The 25776-nt window shown below is 37.4% G+C and overlaps 4 protein-coding genes across 6 annotated transcripts in view; 1 reads left to right on the top strand and 3 right to left on the bottom strand.

Annotated features, from left to right (window-relative positions):
- Positions 1 to 4016, bottom strand: LOC129797518 (transketolase-like protein 2). The gene is made up of 3 exons (XM_055840177.1): positions 3796 to 4016; positions 598 to 1969; positions 1 to 531 (listed from the first exon to the last, which is right to left on the bottom strand). The coding sequence occupies exons 1-3, from the start codon at positions 3900 to 3902 to the stop codon at positions 127 to 129; spliced, it is 1884 nt and encodes a 627-aa protein (XP_055696152.1). The 5' UTR covers positions 3903 to 4016; the 3' UTR covers positions 1 to 126.
- LOC129797484 (protocadherin-23) overlaps positions 1 to 25776 on the bottom strand; it is a 953251-nt gene that overhangs the window by 692192 nt on the left and 235283 nt on the right. The window lies entirely within an intron of this gene.
- LOC129797451 (importin-9) lies at positions 4315 to 8398 on the bottom strand. Its single transcript, XM_055840026.1, has 6 exons — positions 8170 to 8398; positions 7896 to 8095; positions 7239 to 7830; positions 6343 to 7160; positions 5165 to 6278; positions 4315 to 5084 (listed from the first exon to the last, which is right to left on the bottom strand). Exons 1-6 carry the CDS (start codon positions 8291 to 8293, stop codon positions 4891 to 4893), a joined length of 3042 nt encoding a protein of 1013 aa, XP_055696001.1. The 5' UTR covers positions 8294 to 8398; the 3' UTR covers positions 4315 to 4890.
- LOC129797784 (uncharacterized) lies at positions 8495 to 11066 on the top strand. 2 transcript variants are annotated; one of them, XR_008751344.1, is made up of 5 exons: positions 8495 to 8662; positions 8758 to 8896; positions 8979 to 9077; positions 9136 to 9276; positions 10904 to 11066. XR_008751344.1 is itself a non-coding variant. In XM_055840628.1 (4 exons), exons 1-4 carry the CDS (start codon positions 8876 to 8878, stop codon positions 10985 to 10987), a joined length of 345 nt encoding a protein of 114 aa, XP_055696603.1. In that variant the 5' UTR covers positions 8495 to 8875; the 3' UTR covers positions 10988 to 11066. The 2 variants fall into 2 exon arrangements, 1 of the variants encoding a protein (XP_055696603.1); XM_055840628.1 differs by having other exon boundaries at positions 8495 to 8896.

Here is a 25776-nt window from a genome sequence, read left to right as displayed (position 1 = left end):
TTTGGATGAACCGTAGAATCTTTTTTTTATTGATATAATTCAAAAAATGTGAAAAAAGCAAATATAAGAAATAAATTGATAAACCACCAGCCCGAAAAGAAATGCATGAGATGGCTGAGATGCAGCTCATAGCTTGAGAATTTCCGCCACGGCAGACACGATGTTGCGTGCAGAGATCCCAAACATGTCAATGAGGACATTTGGCGGCCCAGATCGTGGCACGCGTGGCACTGCAAGTTGCTTCACCACAACATTGCGCTGTAGTGCCAATGCTGACATCACCGCCTCCCCCAGACCACCTTCCTTGTAGTGATCCTCCACCGTGATAACACGTCCGCCGCATTGTAGAGCATTCGCGATAATTGTCTCATTGTCGAGTGGCTTAATGGTGAATGGATCGATGATGCGCACGTTCACGCCGGACTTTTCGAGCTCATTGGCGGCAGAAAGAGCCTCATACAGAGTGATTCCAGCACCCACAATGAGCACTTGATCATTTTGAGACTTCCTCACCACCTTTGCCTTGCCAATCTACAAAAAAAAAAACCCACAATTTTGAATTTATTTTGAGCAATAAATAAATAAATAAAAAATTACCTGGAAGACCTCCTCGTTGGAATAAATAACGGCTGTATTTGGTCGGGATGTGCGAATGAAGCAGATCCCTTTGGTATTGGCAGCGATCTCTACAGCACGTTCGCAGCTAACAGCATCCGAGGGGTAGAAGACAGTGCTACCGGGAACTGTACGGAACATGGCAATGTCCTCAAGTCCCATCTGACTGGGTCCATCTTCTCCAATACTAACACCACAGTGGGAGCCAACAAAATTCACATTTGTCTGCGAAATGGCTCCCATGCGAATCTGATCAAAGGCACGCGTGAAGAAGGTAGCGAAGGTGGACACAAAAGCCACCGTACGGTCTCGGCATGCCGCTCCAATGGCAACTCCCACGAGATTCTGTTCCGCAATGAAGCACTCAATGTAGCGATCCGGGAAGGCCTTCTTCAGCTTCTCGGAGAATGTCGAGTTCTTCGTGTCCCCATCGAGGGCAATTACACGTGCATTGTTCACGGCAATCTTTGCCAGAGCTGTACCATAAGCGAGACGTGTTGCCACAGATTCACCCAACTTGTAGCTTGGTGGTGAAGCAAGCTGAATGTTGCTAATATCCACAACAGGTGCATCATCATTGAGGGGCTTCTGCGGAGCAATCTGCAGTGTTCCAGCATTATTAATTAATCCCGCCAGGTGCTTGATTACGGGATCAGCTTGATCACCAAGTGGTTTCCCATGCCAATTCTCCAGATCCTCAATGTTAGGGAAGAATTTTCCCTTGAATGTCTTGGCAATGATAGCCGTGGGGCGATCTGCGGTGTTGCTGGCCTCAAAGAAGGCCTTGCAGAGCTCCTCAATGTCATGCCCATCAACTACGATGGCATTGAAACCAAAGGATTCCAAACGTTTACGATAGACCTCCATCTGGTGCTGCAGAGATGTCGGTTCAGATTGCCCCAGACGATTCACATCGAAGATAACGCAGAGATTGTTGAGCTTGTAGTGCCCGGCAAAGTGGAGACTCTCCCAGATGGATCCTTCAGCGGATTCACCATCACCCACAAGAACGTACGTCCTGTAGGCAGCCCTGTCAAAATTCTTCCCCACATACGCCATACCACAGGCGACAGCCACCCCCTGACCCAAAGATCCCGTTCCTACGTCGATAAAGTTGAGTCGTGGCGTGGGATGACCCTCAAGATCGGAGTCCACTTTGCGCAAATTCTGCAAATCAGCCACGGGGAAGAGTCCAGCTTCAGCCCAAGCGGCATAGAGAATGGGTGCAGCGTGTCCTTTCGACAGGATGAAACGATCACTCGATGCATCCCGCGGTACGGACACTTTGTAGCGCATCGTGTGGAAGAAGAGCACCGACATGATCTCCGCAATTGATGCACATGATGTTGGGTGCCTGTGAGGAGATGAAAAGAAAATATCTCATGTGTTCTCTCAATAATGTAAAAAAAAATCAAATGCACGTCCTTGACACACAAGGCATCGACATTTCGTGCAAGAACATTCTCCGCGTGAATGGATTTTAATGCAAATCTGATCTGGAGGCAATTTTTGTACCATACTCCGATATTGTGTTTTTATTGCTCCCGCGCGAGAGAGAGGAGAGCACATTTTCTTACGCAATGGAGGGTTTATCAGTTAGTTAACTCAAAACAATATTATTGAGCTTTTCTCTATACCCAGCTGATAAAAAGGTCTTTACCACACACAATATTGCGGAAATTAGTATGTGGATTAGCAGCACATTTAATCAACTATTCTAATATTTTGTAATGCAGATTGTTTAATATGATTGTGAATGAAATTTTAATCTATTTCGTTCCTCATGTGGTCATTTTGGACAATGCTTTTAGACATTATCAAAAATTTAACCCTCCGTATACTATGAGGGGTAGGTGACCGACCTCAGAGCTATATTTCAATTAATTGCGCTTTAATTTTTAAAAGGATAGAACCAAGCTTTTGGGAATAAGTTCCTTGTTTATCTGAGAAGATTGTGTAAAAATTTGAGGTCAATCCGACTACTAGAAAAAAAGTTATTAACAAAAATGTTAGAAGAGGGAATTCAAAAATTAGTGTAACGGTCAAATTTATTCCATTTTCTCTTCGTCCTGTCACTCTCATCATTGCAAAAATCATCAAATAATCCATTTAAAATTTATTTTTGTGTTATAAAGTGGACAAAAGACTTCTCGGGGAGTATCAAGGAGTCTATTAAAACTCATTTGACCGAAACAATTCGCTTTTCTACGAAAAGTTCTATGGGGTCGGTCACAAACCCCAAAAGTAATGCGCGTAAGTGTTTTGGTAACAGTATATGGAGGGTTAACTGATTTAGCGGATTTAGCATATTTGATGATCATGATTAAAATCGAAATCGATCTCATGATTAATCAAAAACCTCGTATTGTAATCAAGACTTCTACTCCATTTATCAATGAACTGATAACAAGAAACAATCATACAACGTGGTGGAAAAAGAAAAATATGCATTGATTGCAAATTGAAATTGGTAAGCCCCTCTGGTTAGTTAGCAGCTCGCATGATTATTTTCTATTGCTTTCGCGAAGATAATATCACAAAATGCTCCACAATTTTATAATAGTCAAACCTCTCTTGCCGCATTTATGTAAAAGAATTTAAATATTGACACGAAATGTATCGACATTCAATTTATGTGCACAGCTGAGGTCATTTGCAGGTCAATCAATGCGTGTTCCCGCAATTCTGCGAGATTACCCTGTTTTTGCAAATCTTCAGCTGTATGGTCACCCTGTGAGTTCTTCACCCCTGTTTTCATGCGATTCTAGCTGTTCCAATTGGAGATTTTTTAAAGCTAATTTGTTCCTATTTAGAATTTCTTATCGGTCGTGCGTGAGAGTTGACATGGTAAAGCGGGAGTTTTATGATTAAAAAAAAAAACGTGAATATTCTGATAAGAATTCACCGGCAAACTGATGCCCTTTTTCATTGGCCACACCACCGTCTCAAGGTCGTTGGAATTTTTTGGGACGCACAGGGTTTTACAACCACGTGGCGACGGCTAATTTAATGGACAAATCTTGCATATTTTGGGCAGTATGAAGTGCTGGAGGAATGATGTAATTCCCAATCATGCCATTATTGGTGAGGAAAGTAACGGGGAGTGCGACAACGCGGAGCAATTACTCGGCGAAAATTGCTGCGGCTTTTATGTAATTGAGTAGCTTTTGGGGAACTTACCCAGATTTAGAGGCCTGGGTGGATGTAATTGAGTGAATCCTCAGACGATGGGCAATGTCCTTCAACTCCTGGACAGTTTTCGACTCGGGTTTGTGGTAGTTGGGCATTTTTCTCGCGTTTTTTAAGCAGCGGAAATCACTGGGAGCAAAATTTGCAATTCGAAATTCAGCTGGAGCACTTCACAGGGACAGAAGCAACATTGGACTGACCAAAAAGCTGGAAATACTGGAAAGAAAGAGCCAATACAGTGAGTACTCAGTGTAGCGTTAAATCGGTTACAGTCTTTCCTTTTATCATTGAAAGTAGTTAGAGCAAATAGTACATTCGATATGACGTTAAGCCCGTTAACTCAATACTTACTGTACCCTCTAAGTAATTTCATCAGCATGGAGATACGAAACTCCATAAGAACTTCAACTGGAGAATTCCAGAATCAATCTTCAGAATTTCTTGGGAAAGCGCGCGAAAAATGAAGAAAAAACTGCATTCAGAAAAAAATATTAGAAAAATACCAGAAAATATGAATTTAATCATTTTATTTAATTAGTGGATGAAAGAAATAAATTCCAAATGATCTATGATTAATTTTTGGCTGGAATTTCTATTGGTGGTGAGTGGAGAAAAAAATAAATCAACATTAATTTTGCTATGACAGCAACTCGTTTTATCTCACTGAAACATTGATGCTTTCACTTAATTTAATATGTACAGCCATAGATGGATCAATTGCTGATCGCTATGATCTGATTTTACGAAATTAAATCGATCACTTTGAAAAATACATACACACCGGTTATGCTGATCCATGCCATATATACCAGCAGAGCTATTAATATCAGTGTTGTAAAGAGTCGTAGGCAGAATTAATCAATTACACATAATGGCAAATAATTGCTAGTTCGTACGCCTAAATAACATGCATCAATAAAAATATTACTTATCATTTGAATGCAAATTTAAATTCACGTTCTCTCTATCACATTTCTTTCGCTTCACATTCGCCAAATGGTTTTTATGGGTCTTAATGTTAGGTTTTACAAAAATATTTATTTTTTTTTATGACTTTTTCATGTTTCCCTTCATCAACTCTTGAGCCTAGAAATTAATTTCAATATAGCGTCGAAGGGAGTTCTTTTCCTCTTCATTGAGATGTCCAACAAACTCTCTGAAATGTTCATCACGACTGAAATTCTGCAGGAACTTTATTAGGTTCTCCTCCATGGAGTTCTGGAACATGGGTTCCTGACGGATAAGTTCCTCGAGAAGAGGATCGTTGTTCTCAATTTCTTCTGCGGGAAAAAAAAAATAATAAAAAAGAAAAAGCATGAGCGGAGAGCTTATTTTTGCAAAAACAATTAATAATTTTTACCTTCATATCGATTGAAAAGTCTACCTGAGGCGTAAACACTGGTGTCTTGTGGCTGACTGGGCTCCTCTTCATCATCTTCAGTTGCTTGATCTGATTCCTCTCCAGCTATTTCGTACTCTTGCAAATATACCAGCTCTCCAATGATGAGTTTGAAAATCTTCACGAGGATGGGTATTGCAACCCACTCAGTGACTGTCTGTGACCTCGTTCGTGGTTTTGACGCACTCATGGGTTGCTTAACTTGCTCCTTAATGGAAACCGATGTTATACGGATGTCCTTTGCTGTTACGCCGTATTCAAAGATCTTGCACAGTGCCATAATGCTGACTTTTCGCTCATATGAGCCATAAAAGTCCGCATGCCTGTTTAGCCAATTTCCAAAAACGAAAGCCATGGCAGGCTCTCCAGTTGGTCCGGGAACGGTGCTCAGGAAATTCAGTACGGCCTCCATTTGTGTAAGGAATAAATGCGCAAAGGCCAAGAGGAGACTCATGGCAACATTGAGAGCATTCACAAGCTGAAGTTTGCTGATGACACCTTTCAACAGGAGATCAATGTTTTCCCCCAAGAAGTTGCCTGCCTTCGTAATGAGCGTTATAACGAGCTTCCCCACAAAAGCTGCTGTCGATTCATTATTTGTTGGATTTAGCAGCATCGTTGTAACCTGCATAATGTAGTTCAGTCCTTCGCCATTTTTGTACTTGAACACCTGTTCTGCGGCAACGTGGACAAATGCCCGAAGACATTCACCACCATTTTGCATTACGGCTGGATCATCAGAGCGCAAAATGCAGTGCACCATGGCAGGGAAGGCATTCTCAATTAGACTATCACTCAGTGGTGGCTTACAATTAACAACAAGTGTCTGAAGAATCTCAAGAGCAGTTGCAGGTGTGAGGGAGCCTGCTTGTTCGCGATGCAAATTGAGAATACTAACAATGGTGGGGATTAACTTCTCCTGCAGCGGTTGTAGACAATACGAGTTTTGCGAAAGCGTCTTCAGAAGATCGTGCACTAGTTCCAGTGTAAACGGATCAGCGTGATGTTTCAGGAACACTGCAATTGTGAGGGGGATCATCTTTGACTGAATAGAGCCGGTAAATTCGTGATCAAACTGAAAAGAAGAAATAAGTTAATGTACATTTTGAAAAAATAAACACTCTTGATTATATTCTTACAGAGATGACCGCTTGTAGAGTTTCGAGTATGAGATTGAGCAGATTCTGCTTCCCCACTCCAGCTAGAGCGAGTATCCCCTCAAAGAAGCCCGTAAGCTTCGATAGCAGTATGTTCCTCTTTTCTTCGGGGGCCCCTTCGAGATTTTCGCAGAAACAGTGAACGGCTCTAACGGCACTAATTCGCAAAACAATCGGCTTGTCACCACCGATGTAGTTGAGAGTTGTATCTAGGACTTCCGTGAGGAGTTGCATCGTGTAGACGCTGGACTTGGAGAATTGACTCATGAGCCAGATGCATCTACCCGAGAGGAAGGACGATACTTCCTGATTCATGAGATTTCTCACCAAGTTTAGATATTCAGACAAATTGAAAGCATTCTCTCCTTTTTCATCCTGCTCCGCAATGAGTATCTCGTAATTTCCAACGGTAAGCATGCATGCTTCATGGATTTTCCACCAATTCGGATTACCAGCATTTTTCTCCGCATCCGCAACGACACAGTGTCGCGACAGAGCTTCCGAGAGTGCAGGGAGGATTTTCGATTCGTACTCCTGCAGAAGAATTAGCAGGACATCTTGAGCAGAGACGCGAATAGAGAAATCTATACCTTCTTCCTCGTCGTCCTGAACGAATTTCTCTGGATCTTCAGTCCAGTTTTCAATTTGTTCTTCTGTGATCTGCATGTAGACAATCATGATGTATATTAAATCAGTGAGAACATTCTGGATGGTCGATTTGAATTTTCCAGATTCAATAATTGCCTGGATCAAATCAAAGAGTTGAAGGATCATTGAGGAGAAAGTTGCTGATTCATCGTCTAAGAAAAAATGAGAAAAAATTTATGTAACGACGATAAGCAATCTAACATTTCTAATAATTATATTATTCTTTTTACCTTCATCACATTCAGCAAAGGGCGATTGAACACTCCCGTTTACCATGACTTTCACATACATATCAGCAGGTTGGGTCATAAGCTGCCAAATTGGGGGTAGGATCATGTTGATGTGCGGCTGGATGATTTTAGGCATGTCACGAATCATATAGCAGAGCACTTTGAGAATGGATTTCTTCATAGTAAAATTGCTCATAGGGCCATTGGGGAGCGTGAGACTCGTGATCATCTTATCGAGAAACTTGGGCAGGACCGCATTAAGCATATCCGCCTGTCCCTGTCGCGTTGGGATGTATGTGTTAATGGCCTTGAGGAGAGCCTTGAATATGTCGACTGCACTAGAGCGCGTCGTCACACTAAAGACCGAATCAGCCTCAAAGATTCGACACACCTCCGAGATGATAATGGGACCCACATCTTTTATCTGCTGGTCCAGGTCGTACGTAAATTCCACGAGGACCTGCATGGCACCGTGAACGGAGTTTTCGTTTCCCTCCAGGCACTTGACGATTGTGTCAAAGAGCTCATTCCAGTTGTTTGGCCAATCCCAGGAGGCAATTTTGGAAATTGTGTACGCCACCGCAGAGCGAATCTAACACCGTAAATGATAAAATTAGGCATTTTCCTTTACAATTAATCCTATTGCCATTCTCTTACCTTGCTATTTGAGTCATATAGACCATTGGGAAGGATATTTTTAATCATTTTCTTCGCTTGATCGCATGCGGCCACCTGAGTTTCATCTTCCGGACACCAATGCATCTCTACGTATTGCTTCAGCATAACGGAAGCAAGTTGCCGGAGAGCCAGGTCGAAGGATTGATTCATAACAATCTCCGCAAGATAAACTCCATAGCCTGCAAGGAAAATAAATTAATTATAGCAAGAGGGATACGAGCAGCCCGGAATGTGGCTGATTGGACTAACTAACCATCTGTGAATTTAAGCTGTGCAAGACGCTGCTCCCCGGAACTCCGTACTGAATCGTCTGGACTCAGAATATTGTGCAATTCCTCATAGATTGCCTCCTTAATCTTATCTGCGTTTTGAAACATCTTTGCTACGGACACGAGGATATATACTTTCAGAGAAATCACAAAAGAAAATTAATTACGATAATCACGTTCTTCATCAAATAATTTGACAGCCGGTCGCGAGAAACGTCAAAAATTCGCGCGTAAATTTCTTAGCGCCAACCCAGTGGGGAAAGGCTCGGCATGTGAGATTGAAAGCCGAGATTTTCGGCACAATACGGCAAACATTTTAATTCAAAAGCATCCGCGTAGTGGCGCATAGTGCTTTGTCGTGATTCTCGGCATATTTTCGGTATTGTAGTTCTTTGGCATTCACGGTGAAAATAGTGGCGTGGGTTCACGAAAAACCCATTTTCAGTAATTTTCCGCAGTTTTCCGGCAATCTATTCGGTAAGAAATTAATCCTAAAGTGAATAGTGCTATGAAGAAAATGGAAGATTTTGTCTAAAGAGCCTAAAAATGTGTATTTTCTTTGTTTTCTTTAGCGTTGCTGTGTTGAAAGATTTTGTTTGGACTTCTGAAGGACACCGTACACACCCGAAGCTAAAATTTCATCTGGTGAGACTTGACCAGGCCCTCACTGTGTACATCCTCTAAGGCTGTATGAAGGATAATTTCTGGAGAGTATGTGAGATAAATTCATAATTTTATTTTCATTCAAAATGTGTTTGGGTCTAAAATATGCCGGATTTTCATCTTTATTTAGACGACCGGAAGATCGACCTTTTTACAACAAGTGAAAACCTCTTGGTCATCAGAAGCATCCCATGGCTTAGGAGAAAGGACCTTATATGGATTTGGATGCGTAAGAATTTTGTTTTATCTCTGAGATTTTGATTAATGCTAACAAGAAGTCATTTCAGGTACAAATTGATCAGGAAACGACCACAAAGGATGCCCCAAAGGAAGGAAACTTCGAAGCAGGATGTCATCATGTGACCGCCTTGAAGGATCCCGCAATGTTCCTCCCTCCAAGTATGTCTACAAATGGAATTCTAACGAGGGTAAGAACATGTATTTATTTCATCCTGATTTTAATTGTTTAAGAGAGCTGTGTTAGGGTCAATGGATAGTCCTTAGAATTTTGTGCGTTTCCCGAGATCGATTGTGACTTCGATTAGACTTTATCAATTGTCCTATCTTATTAAACATCTGGAATAATTGCATTATTTCCATTTCTCGTAGTCATGATACAGATACTTAAAATAATATATTAGGACTACTAATAACATATTTAATTAAATCTGCATGGCTATTTTTTCTGGATTAAATACAATATCCAGGACAAAAATTCATATAATTTTTCAGTGTCAAAATAATTTTTTTTTGTAACTTTTTGTCAGATTGGAACACTCTTTTGCCATAATTTTTAAAAATATTTGCTAAAAGACAATTTTGTCTATAAGTTTATAACAATTTATTTTAATTTGTAAATTTGTAAGATTTGGAAAGTGATGATTTTGACAAAAATTAACGCGATACATTACAATTGTACGCGATTTTAATCAAAATCGCCGAAATTCTAGCCTAAATTTTGTAATTTTTGTCTTATAAAAAATTTTATTATATGAAAAAAATATAAGAAAATATAAACTTAAGTACCTAATATGTTATCTAAAATTATACTCATCCACAAATTGTAAGAAATCGCGTAAACGGCAAGTTTTAATAGATTCTGAAAACTAAATTAAATGTAAAAAGTATTCAAACATAATAGTATTTAAACATAAGGGTCGATTCTGATAAAAATCTTTTCTTTTTTAACAATTTAAAAGTTGTAAGATTTTGATGGATGGGTGTTTTTACATCGTTCTATTGTCGTTCTAGAAAAGAAGAACAAAGAATTTGTTGTTTAGGAAAATAGTCAAAAAGATCTCTGAGGAGGCGTGAAAAAGTAATTTTCCTAGAATAGTAAGAAAAGAAAAGATTTACATATGTAAGAATCTACTCCATAAATAAAATTACATAAATATATTTTTAATATATGTAGAAATGAATCTGAATATTGTCTAAAAGTGTAAAAGAGAAAAAACATACTATTTCGGTTCATTCGAAAAAAATTTGTATTTTTCCTAAAATCTTGTGATTGAATATGGATGAACATATAAAATATTAGCAAAAAGATGGTCTTTAGATAAAACATTTAAATGAATTTATGGCAAAATAGTGTCAAAAACCAGACAAGATAATACAAAAAGAAATTTCCAAGAAAATATTATGTTTACAAGCAAATAAAATAAATAAAATTTACATTTATTAAACTAAAGGAAAATTCTTTTCAAATCACTTCAATTCTTATTTTAGTTAAATAATATAAAAAATCTATTAAATCGATATTAATTAAAAAATATTAAACAAATCATCTCCAGATCACAAAAAATTTAGAAATGTTGCTTAGTGATTTATAACGAATAATTTATTAAGTAACTTCACTCAATTTTGCGAAAAAAAAACTTAACTTCATATCTTATAAAACCATTCTGTACAAAACACATTTCTAAAATCAATAATTAATTTAATTCCTGGATTTTTAATAAAATCTATTCTAAGAGCCAACAGAAATGTGCTTTTTTCTTTTTCTTTTTTTACACATTTTTAAATATAAGTATTTTTTTATATTTTTCTTTTCAGGAATTGGTTGCTGAGACCAGCAAAGGAAAATGGACAACTGACAGCGATGGAATGGTGAGAAAATTAAAAAAAAAATGTATTTAAATAAAGTTTTAAAATAAAAATGTAAAAAAAAAACTAATTTTCTGGTATTTTATTTTCGTTTTATAACCTTCGGAATATAAATTTAAATAGTTGCCGAGAACATGCCGTAATTCTCGTATATTGGACGTGCGAGATTGATGCCGAGAATATATCGGGCGTATGCCGAGACCAATGCCGAGATTTCATATAAAAATTTGTCCCACGCATATTCCATTCAATTATTGAAACTCGGCAAGATCTCGGCATTGGTGGATTTGCCGAGATGCCAAGATTTACGTGCCGAAATCTTGCCGAGAATCCCCACTGGGAAGATTCGAATCTTATATATTTTTATTTTTATACATCGTTATGTAAAAAATGCTACCCAAATTCCTCAAAAACCTTTAAAAGATTAAAATTATTATTCTTCAAATTAGGCCAAAAAAAGGAATAAAAAAAACAACAGAAATTGCGCGCATGAAGAAACATAACCTAAAGAAAGGACTAAAAATTACACGTATTTTGGTGTATGTACATATTTTTATACGCGAGATACATATTCTACACGAGATGGCACGAGGAAAATATCTTCGTCCCCCTCTGCGTTTTGGGGTGTGTGCGTGTGGAACGTGTGGAATTTACCACTACATTCGCATTTTTGTGTGGAACTTGTGAGGAAATATTTTAAAATATTTATTTTTCTGGGAAAAACTCATTTTTGGGGCTCCAAAAGTTGCCGGGTGGCTCAGGGGGGCCCAAAGTACGTTCAGTAAAAATTTGGGGGCGCAATTCCCCGGATTTTTTTGTGGAATTTGCACGACTTTTTCTGGCGCGGATTTTGAGAGTTTCGCGCCGACGATGCCAATCGACGCGGCGTCGCTTCCTGGTCACAAAAAAGCCATTTTCCGTGGGAAATTCGACGGAAAACGCGAGAAAATTGCGAAAAACTAAAAGTGTGAGGGAGACAGTATCAGTGACGTGCACTGTCTCGTTTTCTCTTATACAAAATGTACCAAAAAAGGGCGCCAAATTCAAAAAGTAGTTAAAAAATCATGAAAATTATATGGGGGCGCTACGAAGGGGGGCTCTGGGGGGAAAATGAATGTCGTGGGTAAAAACCGCCTGGTATCAGTAGTCTATATACCAAATTACATCGCGATCAGACTAACGGTGTAGAAATGTATAAGCTGTACAGACACGAAATCCTTATTTTTAAAGATTTTTCAGTAAATAATTCTTTTTTTTTGATATCTTTAAAACGATTTAATGATTAAAATCGTATGACCTAAAAAACTCTTGGTTGATTAACAAAATTTTCTTTGATCTCTGGAAGTTTCATTCTAAAGACAAAAATTTCTAGGAGCCACGGAGCCGGCAGAAATGAATTACAACTGTTTTTGGCAAAATCGATTTTACCCTTCGAACAATAAGATTGAATTGGTAAGGATAATAGGGATCATGAAATATTTTATGGAAGTCTTACTGAAATACATTACAGATTTACGAACCAGCATAATGGGTTAAAATCACACAAAAAATTAAAATCGAATTTAATCATTTTTCATTATTATACTTTTATAATTTTTCCACACAATTTGCAAAAGGAAATAATAACACATGTTTTAATATAACTCAGCTAATATTTGGAAAAACAGGGAAAATACATTGAGTTAAGTTTTTAATCAATTGGTTTTTGTGCTATGAATAATAAATGACCAAGCGGACTTTTCCAGTGAAAATTTATTCCTGTATTGTGTGATTTAGAAATTAATTAATTTACACCATTTGGGGACTAATTGTAAATTAAAATCCAAACCAATGAATCCTGTTCGATATTTTGGTATAAAATGTATTTAATTGCAGCAATGCCACAGTTGAATTCCTGGCTTCCTGTTAACGGCGCATTGGGGTTATGCGGATGTGGACTGGAATGGATGAGGGGAGCACCAAATGTTTTTGAATTGTTGTGATTTTAATATTAATCTACAGAGATATTTTGATTTTTTTCCACGAATTTTTTGTGGTGATTAGTTGCATTAATTTCCTCTCGTTTTTTTTTATATAGAGTAATTCATTTAGGAAATTTGATTCACGCAGCAATTAAAATAATTGTAGAGGGGACAAAAATATTTTTTAAATTAAATAATCGAAATAATTATTTTAAATTATATTTTTAATCCTTTTTTTATTAGGTAACTTCTTATTTTAATATTGCTTCGAGTTATATTAAAAACGATCCTTATAGTTAAATAATAGCAACACCAAAAATAAGCTTACGGCCATGAATAGGATTAGATTGAGAATTTAAGTAAATTTCCGAGAAATTTCTATTAAAATTTATTTCAGCTGCTATATTTTTGCTTCTTTCGCGTGGAGTCTTTGGTGAAGACGACCCCGTATTCACGGAAAGGGGCTTTAGATAAATATTTCATTTATTTTTCCCAACTTCCACCCCTACCACCCACACACGTATGTATTTTCTCAATAAAATATTCAATGGCGGAACAACTTTGTGAAAGCGTGAACATTCAATGTGTATAAGGCCTGAGTATCATCACCTCATGTGCTCCCCTAAGATATAACGCCCACCCCGTCAATCTACGCCCCCGTGCATACTTTAGGGCCACCATCCGCAGAACAAATTCAATTGGCAACAATTTATCTCTTTGTGTCATCTGTGGCGGTGCCTCCAAATTTATTTCCTTGACGAAGGGGTCGTCCGTATTGGATCATATTCATGCGAAGAAATCCAATATCAAATTTAGGAACAATTTCTTATGTCTTTTCCATCCCTTCCTACGATATACTACTGTATATATAGGCACTTTCTATTGAAATCATTGAAATTGAACATGAGAAAAATTATTCTATTAAATAAACGCGGTATTTTGGACAAAAATCAAATAAGGGATTTTTTTTTCAAGCACACTATCGCAATTCCGGGTTATAAATTATCGCAAAAGGATATAAATTAAAAATTTTAAATAAATTTGTACAAACCAAAAAAAAATGAATTTTCTGACTTTAATATAAGCTCAAGCATCTTTTCTGTACATATATGTAGTACATTTAATATGACCCTTTCACATTTGGAATTCATGCAATTTAAAAAAATTCAACTATTGCAACTATTATATAATGTAATTAAAACCATACTAAAACATTATGCTTTGCAAAATGCTTTTTAATTAATTTAATCCATTTAATCGATATAATTAATTGTGTGATTGCCTTTTACATTACATGTACCTTGTAACGATGTCCTCTTTATCCAGCTCTTTTCGGCCAGCTTGTTATATACACTTACCTGCCGGTGTGCTTTTTTTGTAAGGGCGCCAGATCTCAAAGAGATCGCACACCGGGGGTTTTTTTTGAGAGGAAGAAATCGCACAATTTGGGGGTTTTAATTAAAAAGAAATATTTAACTTAAACCTCACTTTAATAAAAAAAGAGAAAAATTATAAATTTGGACTTAAAAGGAATTTACTTTACACTTGTTTATTTAATTTAAAGAGAAAAATGATTTTATATAATTTTAATTGAAAGAAATGACTCTACTTTACTTTTACACTTCAATAATTTATCAAAAAAGAGATTTTAATTAAACGCGGAGATGTTGGGATGATGATGTTGCAGCTAGGAGAGCTGATTCCAGAAGACCGATGATTACTCACACAAGAACTGGCGATAGCCTCAAAATCCCCACCACCGATCTTTCGATCTCTCTGCATTCGCCGTGAGAGAATTTTGGATATTTCTACTATCGCCTAAATTTATACCAGCCTAGCGCATGTACATGAAGATATGAATGTAACATCATCCCCCTTCCCCTCCGGAAAGATTGCAAAAAGTGATAATTCATAATAATATTTAAACATCGAAGAATGACACATAAAATTCCAATATGCAAAAGTTATCTCAGACCATCGAATATTTCAGAATTTACTCTACTGTGGCACTAAAAGGAATTATTTCAAAAACATCGACTACTCAACAATTTACCACATCCTTTTTCATTACTACGGTCGCGATCAGACGCACCCTTCATTTCTAATATGAGTTCAATTTTAACATCCGGTTCATCAACCTTTACCCTGGATTTGCTTAATTTTTTTCAATTTTATATTATTATTTTTAACGCGTATTTTCAACTTTTAATTTATTCCTGTTCACAAAATAGAATTTCCATCAATTTCCATTCTCCAATTTCAATCTTCAATCTCCAATATTCATCTTCTTCACATTATTTTTAAGATACAACTACGAGAGCGTCCGATGTATTTAAGGCCTTTTTAACAATGTATCTTTATCGATGACTTGCTTCTTTTAGCAACTAAAAATTTCGTACCATACATCCAAGGTCTACCAACTCTGATGTCTCATTTTCGAGAGAGATAATATACCATGGATGTCCCCATTTTTTGTCCCATCATCGACTTCGTTGCGACCCTTAAGGTTACGTTTTCGGTATGCCTTGGGCCGTTCAGATCTCCGTAGCTTCTCGCTACCACCTTAGGAGCGACGACATCCCCTGAGCTGTATCTTAATACACAGAACCAGGAATATTCAATTACTTTTAAACTCGGAAAAAAATTAAATTTTTCTTCAATCTTTTTCCTTTAAAGAACAATTTTTTTGTTAACCAACTTCATTTTTGCTTTAAACATTTGTTCTCTCAATTTTTCAATATTAATTTTATATTTTAATTACGCATCAACAAATATCAAATCCAGAGCTTGTATCAGAAACCATCAGTCTCCACCTTACAACACTTTCAAAATTCTAGGTGTGTACTCTCTTTTCATGTATTACGCAACGCGAGCCGATACCTGTAAAACAACTGTCTTTCAGCGCCTTTTATATGACATTTTATGAAAAAGACAAATCCGAATGGTATGATCCAACTAATTGCAATTTAAATTAAATTAACATTTAACATATTCATTCAAGAAAACTTAGTTTCTTTTACTATGCGATCAATTTGGCTTCAAATCCTTTTTGTGGTAACGACCTTTTCTTGACTCGTTTCCCACATCTTCAACAATATACACATCATTATGCTTTGAAATCACCCTTGCCTTTACCCACGTAGGAAAAAACTTGGCTTGTAGCCCCTGAGACGCATTTGACAACTTAAAATTCCGTCTCCATACTACATCTCCTACACTAAATTCGTGATTTTTAGCACTATGGTTCGCATCATATTGTTCTTGAGACGACTTATGAATTTTTCTGAGGTTTTCATTCGCCCTACCACGAGACTTTTGCAATTGCTCAATACGGTTCTCGTCACTAGGCTGGTTACCTACATCCAAAATCTCATATTCTTGTCCGTTAGCTATCATATTTAGACCAAAATTTAAATAGTATGGACTATACTTGGTCCCTTCGCTTACTGCCGCACGCATAGATACACCTATCTCAGGTAAAAATTCATCCCATCTATTGTGCTTTTCTTTAATGTAAGACTTAATAGCTGTTATTACTCCCCGATTATATCGCTCTGTCGCGTTTGCTTGCGGATGATAAGAGGCCGTGGTCCAATGCTTTATCCCTGATTGCTTCAAATAGCTCTCAATATCTTTACTGACAAAACTAGTGCCGCAATCCGTGTAAAAGATTCTTGGATACCCAAATATTGAGAAAACGTTTTCTCTTAACACTCTTATTACGCCCTGCGACTTGGCATTTCTCATAGGAAATAATAAGACAAATTTACTCAGCCTATCAACCACTACCAAGAGCCAAACAAACCCTCTTTTGGTCCTGACTAGTGGTCCCACAAAGTCCGCTGATACAAATTCCCATGGACGTTTCGCCTCAATAAATTTTCCCATAGCCGGTGTTAATGAATAATTTGGTGATTTGATCGACTTACAAGTATCACATTTTTTTATATACGCAGCTACTTCCTGCCTCATTTTTGGCCAATAAAAGAACTCACAAATTCTATGAAAAGTTTTAAAATAGCCTAAGTGACCCCCTGTGGGTTCATCATGATATTTTGCTAAGATTGCCGGTCTATCCTCCTTCGGCACCACTAATTTCCACTTATGTTCACTAATCTTATCTTCATTTAAAAATGAACAATTTTTATATAGTTTCCCGCTTTTTATTTGGTAATCAGGAAAATCAGACGGATTTTCTGATACTTTTTTATATAAATTTTTAAACCATTTATCTTCTGAACTACCCTCTACTGCTTCTATGCATCGTGATAAAAAGTCTGGCAAAATGTGTTCTTTTCCCGCTCTATGAACAATCTTAAAATTGTGGTGTTGAAGCTTCATTACCCATCTAGCTAGCCTACCTTTTACCTCATTCGTATTTAATAACCAAATTAATGCAGAGTGATCTGTTTCTATAGTAAAATTTGAACCTTCTATATAATCATTAAACCGCTCTACTGAAAGTACTACAGCTAAACATTCTTTTTCGGTAGTGGAGTAATTTTTTTGACTTGCCGTGTACTTGTGTGAGTAGTAGGAGATCACGCGCTGGTCATCTCCTTCTCCCTGTAGTAGGCATCCTCCAGCGCCGAAATCGGAACTGTCGCACTTGATGACGAATGGTTGAGTATAGTCCGGCGTAGCTAAGATCGGGGCTGTGGTGAGCAGGTGCTTCAGTTGTTCAAGAGCAGCATTTGCCGCCGGAGTCCAGGAGATTTTCTTGGGATTCCCCTTCAGCAAGTCCGTGATGGGCGTAGCTACCTGACTGTAGCCTGGGATGAAACGCCTGAACCATCCCATCATGCCGAGCAGCTGACGCACTTGTTTGACTGTTTGCGGTGGCTGAATATCCTGAATCGCCTTGACTTTCTCCTGATTCGGACTGACTCCTGATGCACTGACTGTGTAGCCAAGATACACCAGCTCTGGCACACAGAACTTTGACTTTGCTGCGCTGATGGTGAGATTCGCAGCCTTCAGACGTCGCGCCACCTCCTGGAGGCACTTGATGTGTTCCTCAAAGGTCTCTGTAGCGACTATGATGTCGTCCACGAAACAGAAGACGTCCGGCTCCAGATCGACCCCGATGACACGAGACATCAACCTTGACATCTCCTGGGCTGAATTTGTACAGCCAAAGGGCATTCGGTTGTAGATGTACATGGGTCTCCCCGGAATGCTGAATGCTGTCTTCTGTTTGGACTCTTCGTCAAGTTCTATTTGAAAAAAAGCATCGGATAAGTCGAGAGAAGACAAATATTTTGTACCAATTAATTTGGATAGGATATTATCGATATTTGGTATGGCAAAAGAGTCTCGAACCGTGATTCGGTTTAATTTTCTTGCATCTAAACAAATTCTTGCTTGGCCATTTGGTTTATTTACTATTGTAACTGGATTAGACCAAGGACTTGTTCTGCACTCACTAATGACACCAAGTTTAAGCAAACGTTTTAATTCAGCATCAACAGCTTTTTGTCTGTGGAAAGGTACTGGATAAGATCTTTGCCTTATGGGCTTATGATCTCCCGTATCAATGGTGTGCTTTAATACATTTGTGCACCCAAATTTTCCTTCAGATGTTACTAAAAATTGTGCTATACATTCTTGAAGCTGAATACTTTGTTTTTCAGTAAGCTGTGGAGACTTTAACACCTCATTTACTTGATGATTAGGAAAATTTATGCCAACACCAAAACTTCGACAAAAATCCATACCCAAATATAGCGGATGAGTGAGCTGATTGCACACTATGATTTCATGATTCTTTGTAGTTCCATTGAAAGTTATTGGAACAATAGCGGAAAATTTAGTTTTATGCATAGAACCATCTGCAGTTCTCAAAAAAGTATTTTCTCTCAAAATCTCCAAATCAAGGCTCCTCAGGAATTTTAAACCGTCCTTGCCCAGGATAGTACATGTACATCCTGTATCAATCAGACCTTTTACTACTTGATCAGCTAATTTAACTTCACAAAATATTCTACCGAAGTTATCACTAGACGTAGCAATATTTAATTCACTGATTACATGGGCTTTTGGACATACATTTCCCGAAGGTTTTCCGATACAGAACTTTTGGCGATTGAATTTTTCACGGTAATTTTTCTTTTCTGAAACCGTACTATTTACTTCACTTGCCACAATATGTTCTAAACCTTGATGAGATTCATGAGATTCTACACTATCTTCTTGAGATACCTCAGACGCGAATTCTTCTATATCATTTATATTATCTATACTTTGGTTTCTTGAATTACTGTTTACAAACACTAAAGATTCAGTAAGACTGCACACTTCTGCACTGTTCCCCCCATCCCTCTCTGCCAAATTTTCTTCATGCAAATAGGATGAGTTGATAAATTCGCGATTATTGAAGGTTTCAGATTTTTCGGCGACTCGCGACACCTTCTCTACCGAGACGCCCTGTCGCCCCCCTTGGTGTTACAAACCGGACACCTCGACGTAATGGTGTTTTCTAAGCCGCATTTATAGCACATTACATTACACTTTCTGGGTTCCTTGCAATCCTTGATCTTATGTGGACCGCCACAATTTACGCACTTTACCGCATTTTGTCCCTCATTTCGCGAACCTGAACGATTTGTATTTTGATTATTTCGTCCACCACGCTGATTTCCACGAGAATTAATACTGCGTTGCTGTTGTTCTGACACTTCTTGTACTTGATTTTGATTCTGGGAGCCCCGCTTTGGAAGATTTGGTTGAGGAGCATACAATCTATTATACTCAATTTGTTTGAGAAGTGATCCAAGATGTGCCATTGAATTAATTTGAGTTAAGGCCAGCGCATTTGAAAAAGAATACATTAAATTTCTTCGGGTGAGCCTTATTTTTTCATTCTCTGAAATCTTATCTTCTAATTCATCAAAAAGCTCTTGTAGAGCCGCGAGAAAAACCTCTACTGGCTCCCCTGGCCTTTGTTTTCTTTCTTCAATGCGCCTCCTTATTGAAAAGTCACTTTCTACATCCTGAAAAGCAGATTTTATAGCCACAGTAAAAGATTCCCATGTGGTGAGGTATTGCCAACACGAATTATACCACAAGAGAGCATCTCCTGTGAGAAAAAAACGTACAGCGCGATTTAGAATTTGCAAAGGAACACCTTGAGCAGCGCTCATTCGCTCAAGGTCAATAATAAAGGACTTGACTTTCTTGGCTCCTCTCGCACCCGAAAAAGAGATTCCCCAGTCCTTGAAAGAACCTGGGGTAACTCTTACCATTGGCTCGATCGGATAATAAGTCCCTGTTACACATTCTGCACCATTATTTTGATTTTGAGGTGGATTGTATTGTGGAGGATATTGCAATGGACGGAATGCAGGAATTGTAGGGTTAAGTTGAGTTGTTTGATTTGTAAGAAAAGGAATTTCCCAATTATACCTTGCGATATTCCCTCTGCCGCGGCCACCCATAGAACCAACAGACAAAGATTCACTCTCATTAGAATTTTGTAACTTGTGTTTTTCCTCATATTCGCCCATATGCTTCTCCAATAATTTCAACACTTTCCGCGACCGCGTTTTATCCGGATCACTGTCATCGGCAACGTACTTGCAGCGGTGACGCAAATGCTCGAACAATACTCTTATGCCTCGCTCCCAATCGGGTTTAGGATCAATAAGATTAAACTCAAACTCCGCGACACGCACTATCAAATCTTTAGTCGAATTATTTCCTTGAATCACCACTCTTTCTTCACTTTCCCAGTGTTTTAACAACTCCGAGGATAGGTTGCGATTTTCCCAAGGTTCACCTTTATTTCGCAAGGTTAATTCGAACTTAATATCTTCCTCAGTCAACAATGAAAAATCCAATTGATTACTTGACCTGGTTCGCGGAACAGCTCCCAAATTCCCGGCCGCACCAAGACCGAAACCCGAAGGTCTTCCGAAGTTATCCATTCGGTTAACTTACACGTAAACAATTCTATGTATGTAAAAAAAAATTAATCCCCCCAAAACCACCCAATGGGCCCTGGATGAGTGTTGGAAGATAATTTTCACAAAATCGCAAATTTACTCGTGCAAAACTCGCGCAAATCTATCACTTAACGAGCACAATAACGGTAAATTTAACGGTACTAAAATCTTCTGGCAGCAAATACCTCCAAATTTCTTTTTTCTACACTCGGCGTAATTTATTACCCCGCGTAATATAATCGTGCAGAATGCGCAACTTCCCAATATCTCACCACGTGGTAATGTAAAAAATGATATAATTTTTAAGATAATTAGATATTTTTCACCAGACAGCTTCCACACGTAGAGCTTATGCTTTTACACTTTTCGAGCTACGTTGGGCGCCAAATTTGTAACGATGTCCTCTTTATCCAGCTCTTTTCGGCCAGCTTGTTATATACACTTACCTGCCGGTGTGCTTTTTTTGTAAGGGCGCCAGATCTCAAAGAGATCGCACACCGGGGGTTTTTTTTGAGAGGAAGAAATCGCACAATTTGGGGGTTTTAATTAAAAAGAAATATTTAACTTAAACCTCACTTTAATAAAAAAAGAGAAAAATTATAAATTTGGACTTAAAAGGAATTTACTTTACACTGTTTATTTAATTAATTTAAAAAGAAAAATGATTTTTATAAATTTAATTTGGAAGAATTGACTCTACTTTACTTTTACACTTCAATAATTTATCAAAAAAGAGATTTTAATTAAACGCGGAGATGTTGGGATGATGATGTTGCAGCTAGGAGAGCTGATTCCAGAAGACCGATGATTACTCACACAAGAACTGGCGATAGCCTCAAAATCCCCACCACCGATCTTTCGATCTCTCTGCATTCGCCGTGAGAGAATTTTGGATATTTCTACTATCGCCTAAATTTATACCAGCCTAGCGCATGTACATGAAGATATGAATGTAACAACCTATATACATAATAGATTTTATTTATGTCAGTTTGATTTCTAATTATTGCTCCTTGATTTGGGGTCTCTTCTATGTATGTATACTTAATAAGCACTTAATGAGGGATTCACATGAGATGCATGAATTATATAACAGGTGGTTCGAAAGAAATCCAAAAGACGTCCTCCGTGAGAAACAATGAATGGGATACTCTACTGAGGAAGAAAAAAAACGAATTAATTATTCAGACTATTCTCATACCGGTAGCTAAAGGAATTCTGCAGGTGGAATTTTAGAGTAAAATAAATAATTCCTACCATGTGTCACTTTGTTTGGGAATTTGCAACTAATTTTCGTCAATTATGTAGCGATGGTGAAGATCAATATATTCTTCTCTGTTGAATTCTGATGGTATAAAATAAATTCATCTGGTATTAAATTGTATAGCTTGTGGCGGCTTTTAAGGGGTGTTTGCTTTAAAATCCTTCAAGTTTGTGCATTGGTGTCATATACACATTCGAGGTAGTGAGTCTTGAAATTGTGTTCCCCATCATTGGTAAAATAAATATAGCTGACAAAGGAGACTTTAAGTATTTCTATTTTTTAATAATTTTAAATCAGATGTGCATTACCCTTTTGAAAAATCTTCCCTTAATCGTAGACTTCTAAGCACCATAATGATTTTTATGCTTTCATGTCACAAAAATCTGCTTGCTGATTGTGAAGGAGATCATAAATGAAAGGATAGCTTCTTTGCGCACTAGTGCATTCAATTCCAGCACTAATGGTGATAAAGTTAAAAGCAAAAACGAGTCTGCAAGCAGAAGATGTTTTTGCAAACAGATATAGGGATGGGGGATGTGCATATAGGTTTTATTCTATAATCAAAGACTGATGAAATAATTAACCCTTCTCCATTCCGAAAAAGAACTAAAGTCAGTTAGCATTGCTATGAGTTGGTATTTCTTGTTTGTATGTGCAGGACACATAAGGGTAGCTCAAATTTCTGTAAATCATTGGTCGGAAAGCACATATACGTACATACATATATGATAGTTTAAATTTTTCTAATCGATTATACATAAATTCTGTATAACTTTATAGCTTTATGTTTGGGGGATATTATAATGTCATAGTAATTTACTTCGATAAAATTCATTATTTCAGATCACTGACCTTTTCTTTATGCTCTTAGCTGCTACACACCTTCACTTATATCCTTATTCATGATTCCACGTTATTCCTATGTCGTTCGATAACAAATAAGATCGAGAGTGAACACGAGAATTGCTAAATTTTGAAATGTTTATAATTGTGCTGTGCAGTAATAGAAAAAAAAATCAATTTATACTTCTTGTTGATGTTCACCAAATACTTCCTGTAAGATATGGCGGAAGTCTTGAGCTATGTGAGACGGTGGATTTTTCTCCATATAATACTGTGTAAAGAAAATAACCGTAACAGCATATCCATGGGGAAGAGTGAATGAAAAATTTCAATTAAAACCAAGAAATTTCTGTATTAACATTTCCACACAGTATTTTGAAGCTCTATGTACATAACATTTCTCAGAATTCTTTCTTTTTCTCTACATCCTCAAATTGTCTCACTGTCCTTTGCTTTTCTTTCTTTTTTTTGCTTCTTTCATTGGTACTCGGATCCTTTTTCTACGGCAATGTTTTATGATTAAAAATACATTTAATTTACAATATTAAATTACAATTAATTAAGTATATACCCAGCGTCCTCATTCTTGTCCATTTAATTAATTTAGTAAATATTTACTCAAGAAATCTAAATTCATTTAGGTATTTTTTTTAATTTTCCTAGTCCCGTCATCATTGTCATGAAATTTATATATCTCATTTTATATACATTTTTTATTATAATTTTAATTCGGGAGAAATATAAAGAAATGATATTCCACGGAGATTTTCCTTGTCACAATAAAAATTAATTGTGTGTTTAAAAAAAATGTGGGACGAATTTTTTTTAGCAATTAAAACTAATTTTTTGGTACATTTTCTTTAGTATATTTGGAGTTAATTCTTAAATAATTAATTTATTAAAAAATCTACAAATGTATGGAAGTCATCAGAGTAGAAAAAGCATTCGAGAACGGAAGTTTTTTTTTGGGTAAATAAGTCCTACATATTTTACGGTATTAGATAGGTATTATTAATCAGGGTTTATAGGTGGTAAATAAGATCTATAGAAGAGACCCATCACAAATAAATGGTAGGTCAAGTCAGTCTTTTAGTCATCTCTTCAATTCGATAGTGACGCTTTTTTTTTTTTTTTTTTTTTTTTTTTTTTTTTTTTATTAAAGTCATGCTTTGGACAATCGTCTTTACAATTCCAAATTTGTTCCCAGCTCCACGGCTATAAATCAATATTACAAATAGTACATAATAGAAAATTCTGAAAAATAGGAAGAAATAATTTAATTTTATGTTGGAAGAGCTTTACCGCTACTTCTCTAAATTGGCCACATTGCCCTAAAAGATCAATAAAAATTTAGAAATGAAAAAGAAGAAGAAACAAGGTAGTTCTCGGCAGAATCTGAACCGACATCCCCCTCACGAGGAAGAACACACGGGCAACCAAATTGGGAAAGTCTCTCTCAGTCTCTCACAGACTACAACTCACAGTGGAGAACGCTCATCTCAAATGACTGTAGACAAGCCTACATGCCAGTTAAGTCCCTCACAGACAGGCAAGGCCTTAGGACCTTGGTCTCTCACAGACGTTCTCCTCTCACAGGAGAGTAGCGTACCTATTTCTAGGTAGTCATATGTGCAGGCAAGGCCTAGACACTTTTCTCTCACAGACAGTACCCTCTCACGGGGCAAGCTCTCTTATGAGTTGGTTTTCATGATTTTTGCAATTTTCAATAAAATTCTCTTTTATTTTACAAATTTGCTTTGAAATTGGATCAAGGGAGGCTATGTCATAGATCCAAGGGGTGGGGCAGTATCTCCTCAAGTCAAAAATTAAGCGCAGAAATTTGGTTTCCACCACTCGCAATTTCCTAATGTGACTTTCAGCACAAGACCCCCAAGCAGGGCATGCGTATAGCATAATCATTTTCACAATCATGGTATAGATCAGCATTTTATTTCTCTCCGATAGGACAGATCTTCTGTTTATCAAAGGATAATAAATTTTAATACAAGCCATTGCTCTATGTTGGAGGGAATCAATTTGGTGTTTCCACGTGAGTGTGGGGTCAAGTGAAGCACCAAGGTACTTCACCTGATTGCTCCAGCCCACGTTTTTACCGGAAACTACAATTTCAAGAGAAGGATTATTTCTCCAGGACTTCTTTCTAGTGAACATAATAGCTTGGGTTTTAGCAGCATTTAATTTAATTTTCCACAGGGCGCAATACTTTTCAAAATTAACTATATCTGAATTTAAAGCTTTTACAATTTTAATAATGCTAGAATCAGTGTATAAAAGTGCTGTATCGTCCGCGAAAAGCGAGGAATAGCATCTTTTAAAGACACATGGAAGGTCATGTGTGAAAATATTGAACAAAGTTGGGCTAAGGGCACTACCCTGCGGTAAGCCATAAGGGATATCGCTAGGAGCGGATATAGCAGAGCCCATTCTGACTGCAAACGAGCGGTCTCTTAAGAAGGATTGAATCAATTTGCAGATGTAACTAGGAAACTTTAAGCATAGCATTTTGTATACGACTGCGTCGTGCCAAATAGTGTCAAAGCATTTTTCAATATCAAAAATTACCATTCCTGTTGAGCGTTTCTGGCTCAGCCCCTTTTTTATGCTAGAGGAAATTCTAACTAGCTGATGGGTGGTAGAGTGGCCTCTTCTGAACCCAAATTGTTCATCTCATGACGACGTTCATCTCATGTTCATCTTGTGACGCATTTCGATTCTTCTTCTAGGCTCTTTGTTTTCACATTCCCAATCTTACCACAAGATCTGCATACTACATTTATTTTCTTGTCAGCA

The sequence above is a fragment of the Lutzomyia longipalpis genome, chromosome 1 (genome assembly GCF_024334085.1).
Source record: "Lutzomyia longipalpis isolate SR_M1_2022 chromosome 1, ASM2433408v1".
Lineage (NCBI taxonomy): Eukaryota > Metazoa > Arthropoda > Insecta > Diptera > Psychodidae > Lutzomyia > Lutzomyia longipalpis.
This window is presented reverse-complemented; position numbering and strand designations above follow the sequence as displayed.

Coding starts and splice junctions, on each gene's coding strand:
- LOC129797518 (XM_055840177.1), bottom strand. CDS start 3,902: ATGCCCAACTACCACAAACCCGAGTCGAAAACTGTCCAGGAGTTGAAG. Junction 1,970..3,795: donor ACCCAGGCCTCTAAATCTGG/GTAAGTTCCCCA, acceptor ATCTCCTCACAG/GCACCCAACATCATGTGCAT. Junction 532..597: donor CCAACGAGGAGGTCTTCCAG/GTAATTTTTTAT, acceptor TTTTTTTTGTAG/ATTGGCAAGGCAAAGGTGGT.
- LOC129797451 (XM_055840026.1), bottom strand. CDS start 8,293: ATGTTTCAAAACGCAGATAAGATTAAGGAGGCAATCTATGAGGAATTG. Junction 7,831..7,895: donor TATATGACTCAAATAGCAAG/GTAAGAGAATGG, acceptor TTACGGTGTTAG/ATTCGCTCTGCGGTGGCGTA. Junction 6,279..6,342: donor CTCTACAAGCGGTCATCTCT/GTAAGAATATAA, acceptor TCTTCTTTTCAG/TTTGATCACGAATTTACCGG.
- LOC129797784 (XM_055840628.1), top strand. CDS start 8,876: ATGAAGGATAATTTCTGGAGA. Junction 8,897..8,978: donor TGAAGGATAATTTCTGGAGA/GTATGTGAGATA, acceptor ATCTTTATTTAG/ACGACCGGAAGATCGACCTT. Junction 9,277..10,903: donor CAAATGGAATTCTAACGAGG/GTAAGAACATGT, acceptor TTTTCTTTTCAG/GAATTGGTTGCTGAGACCAG.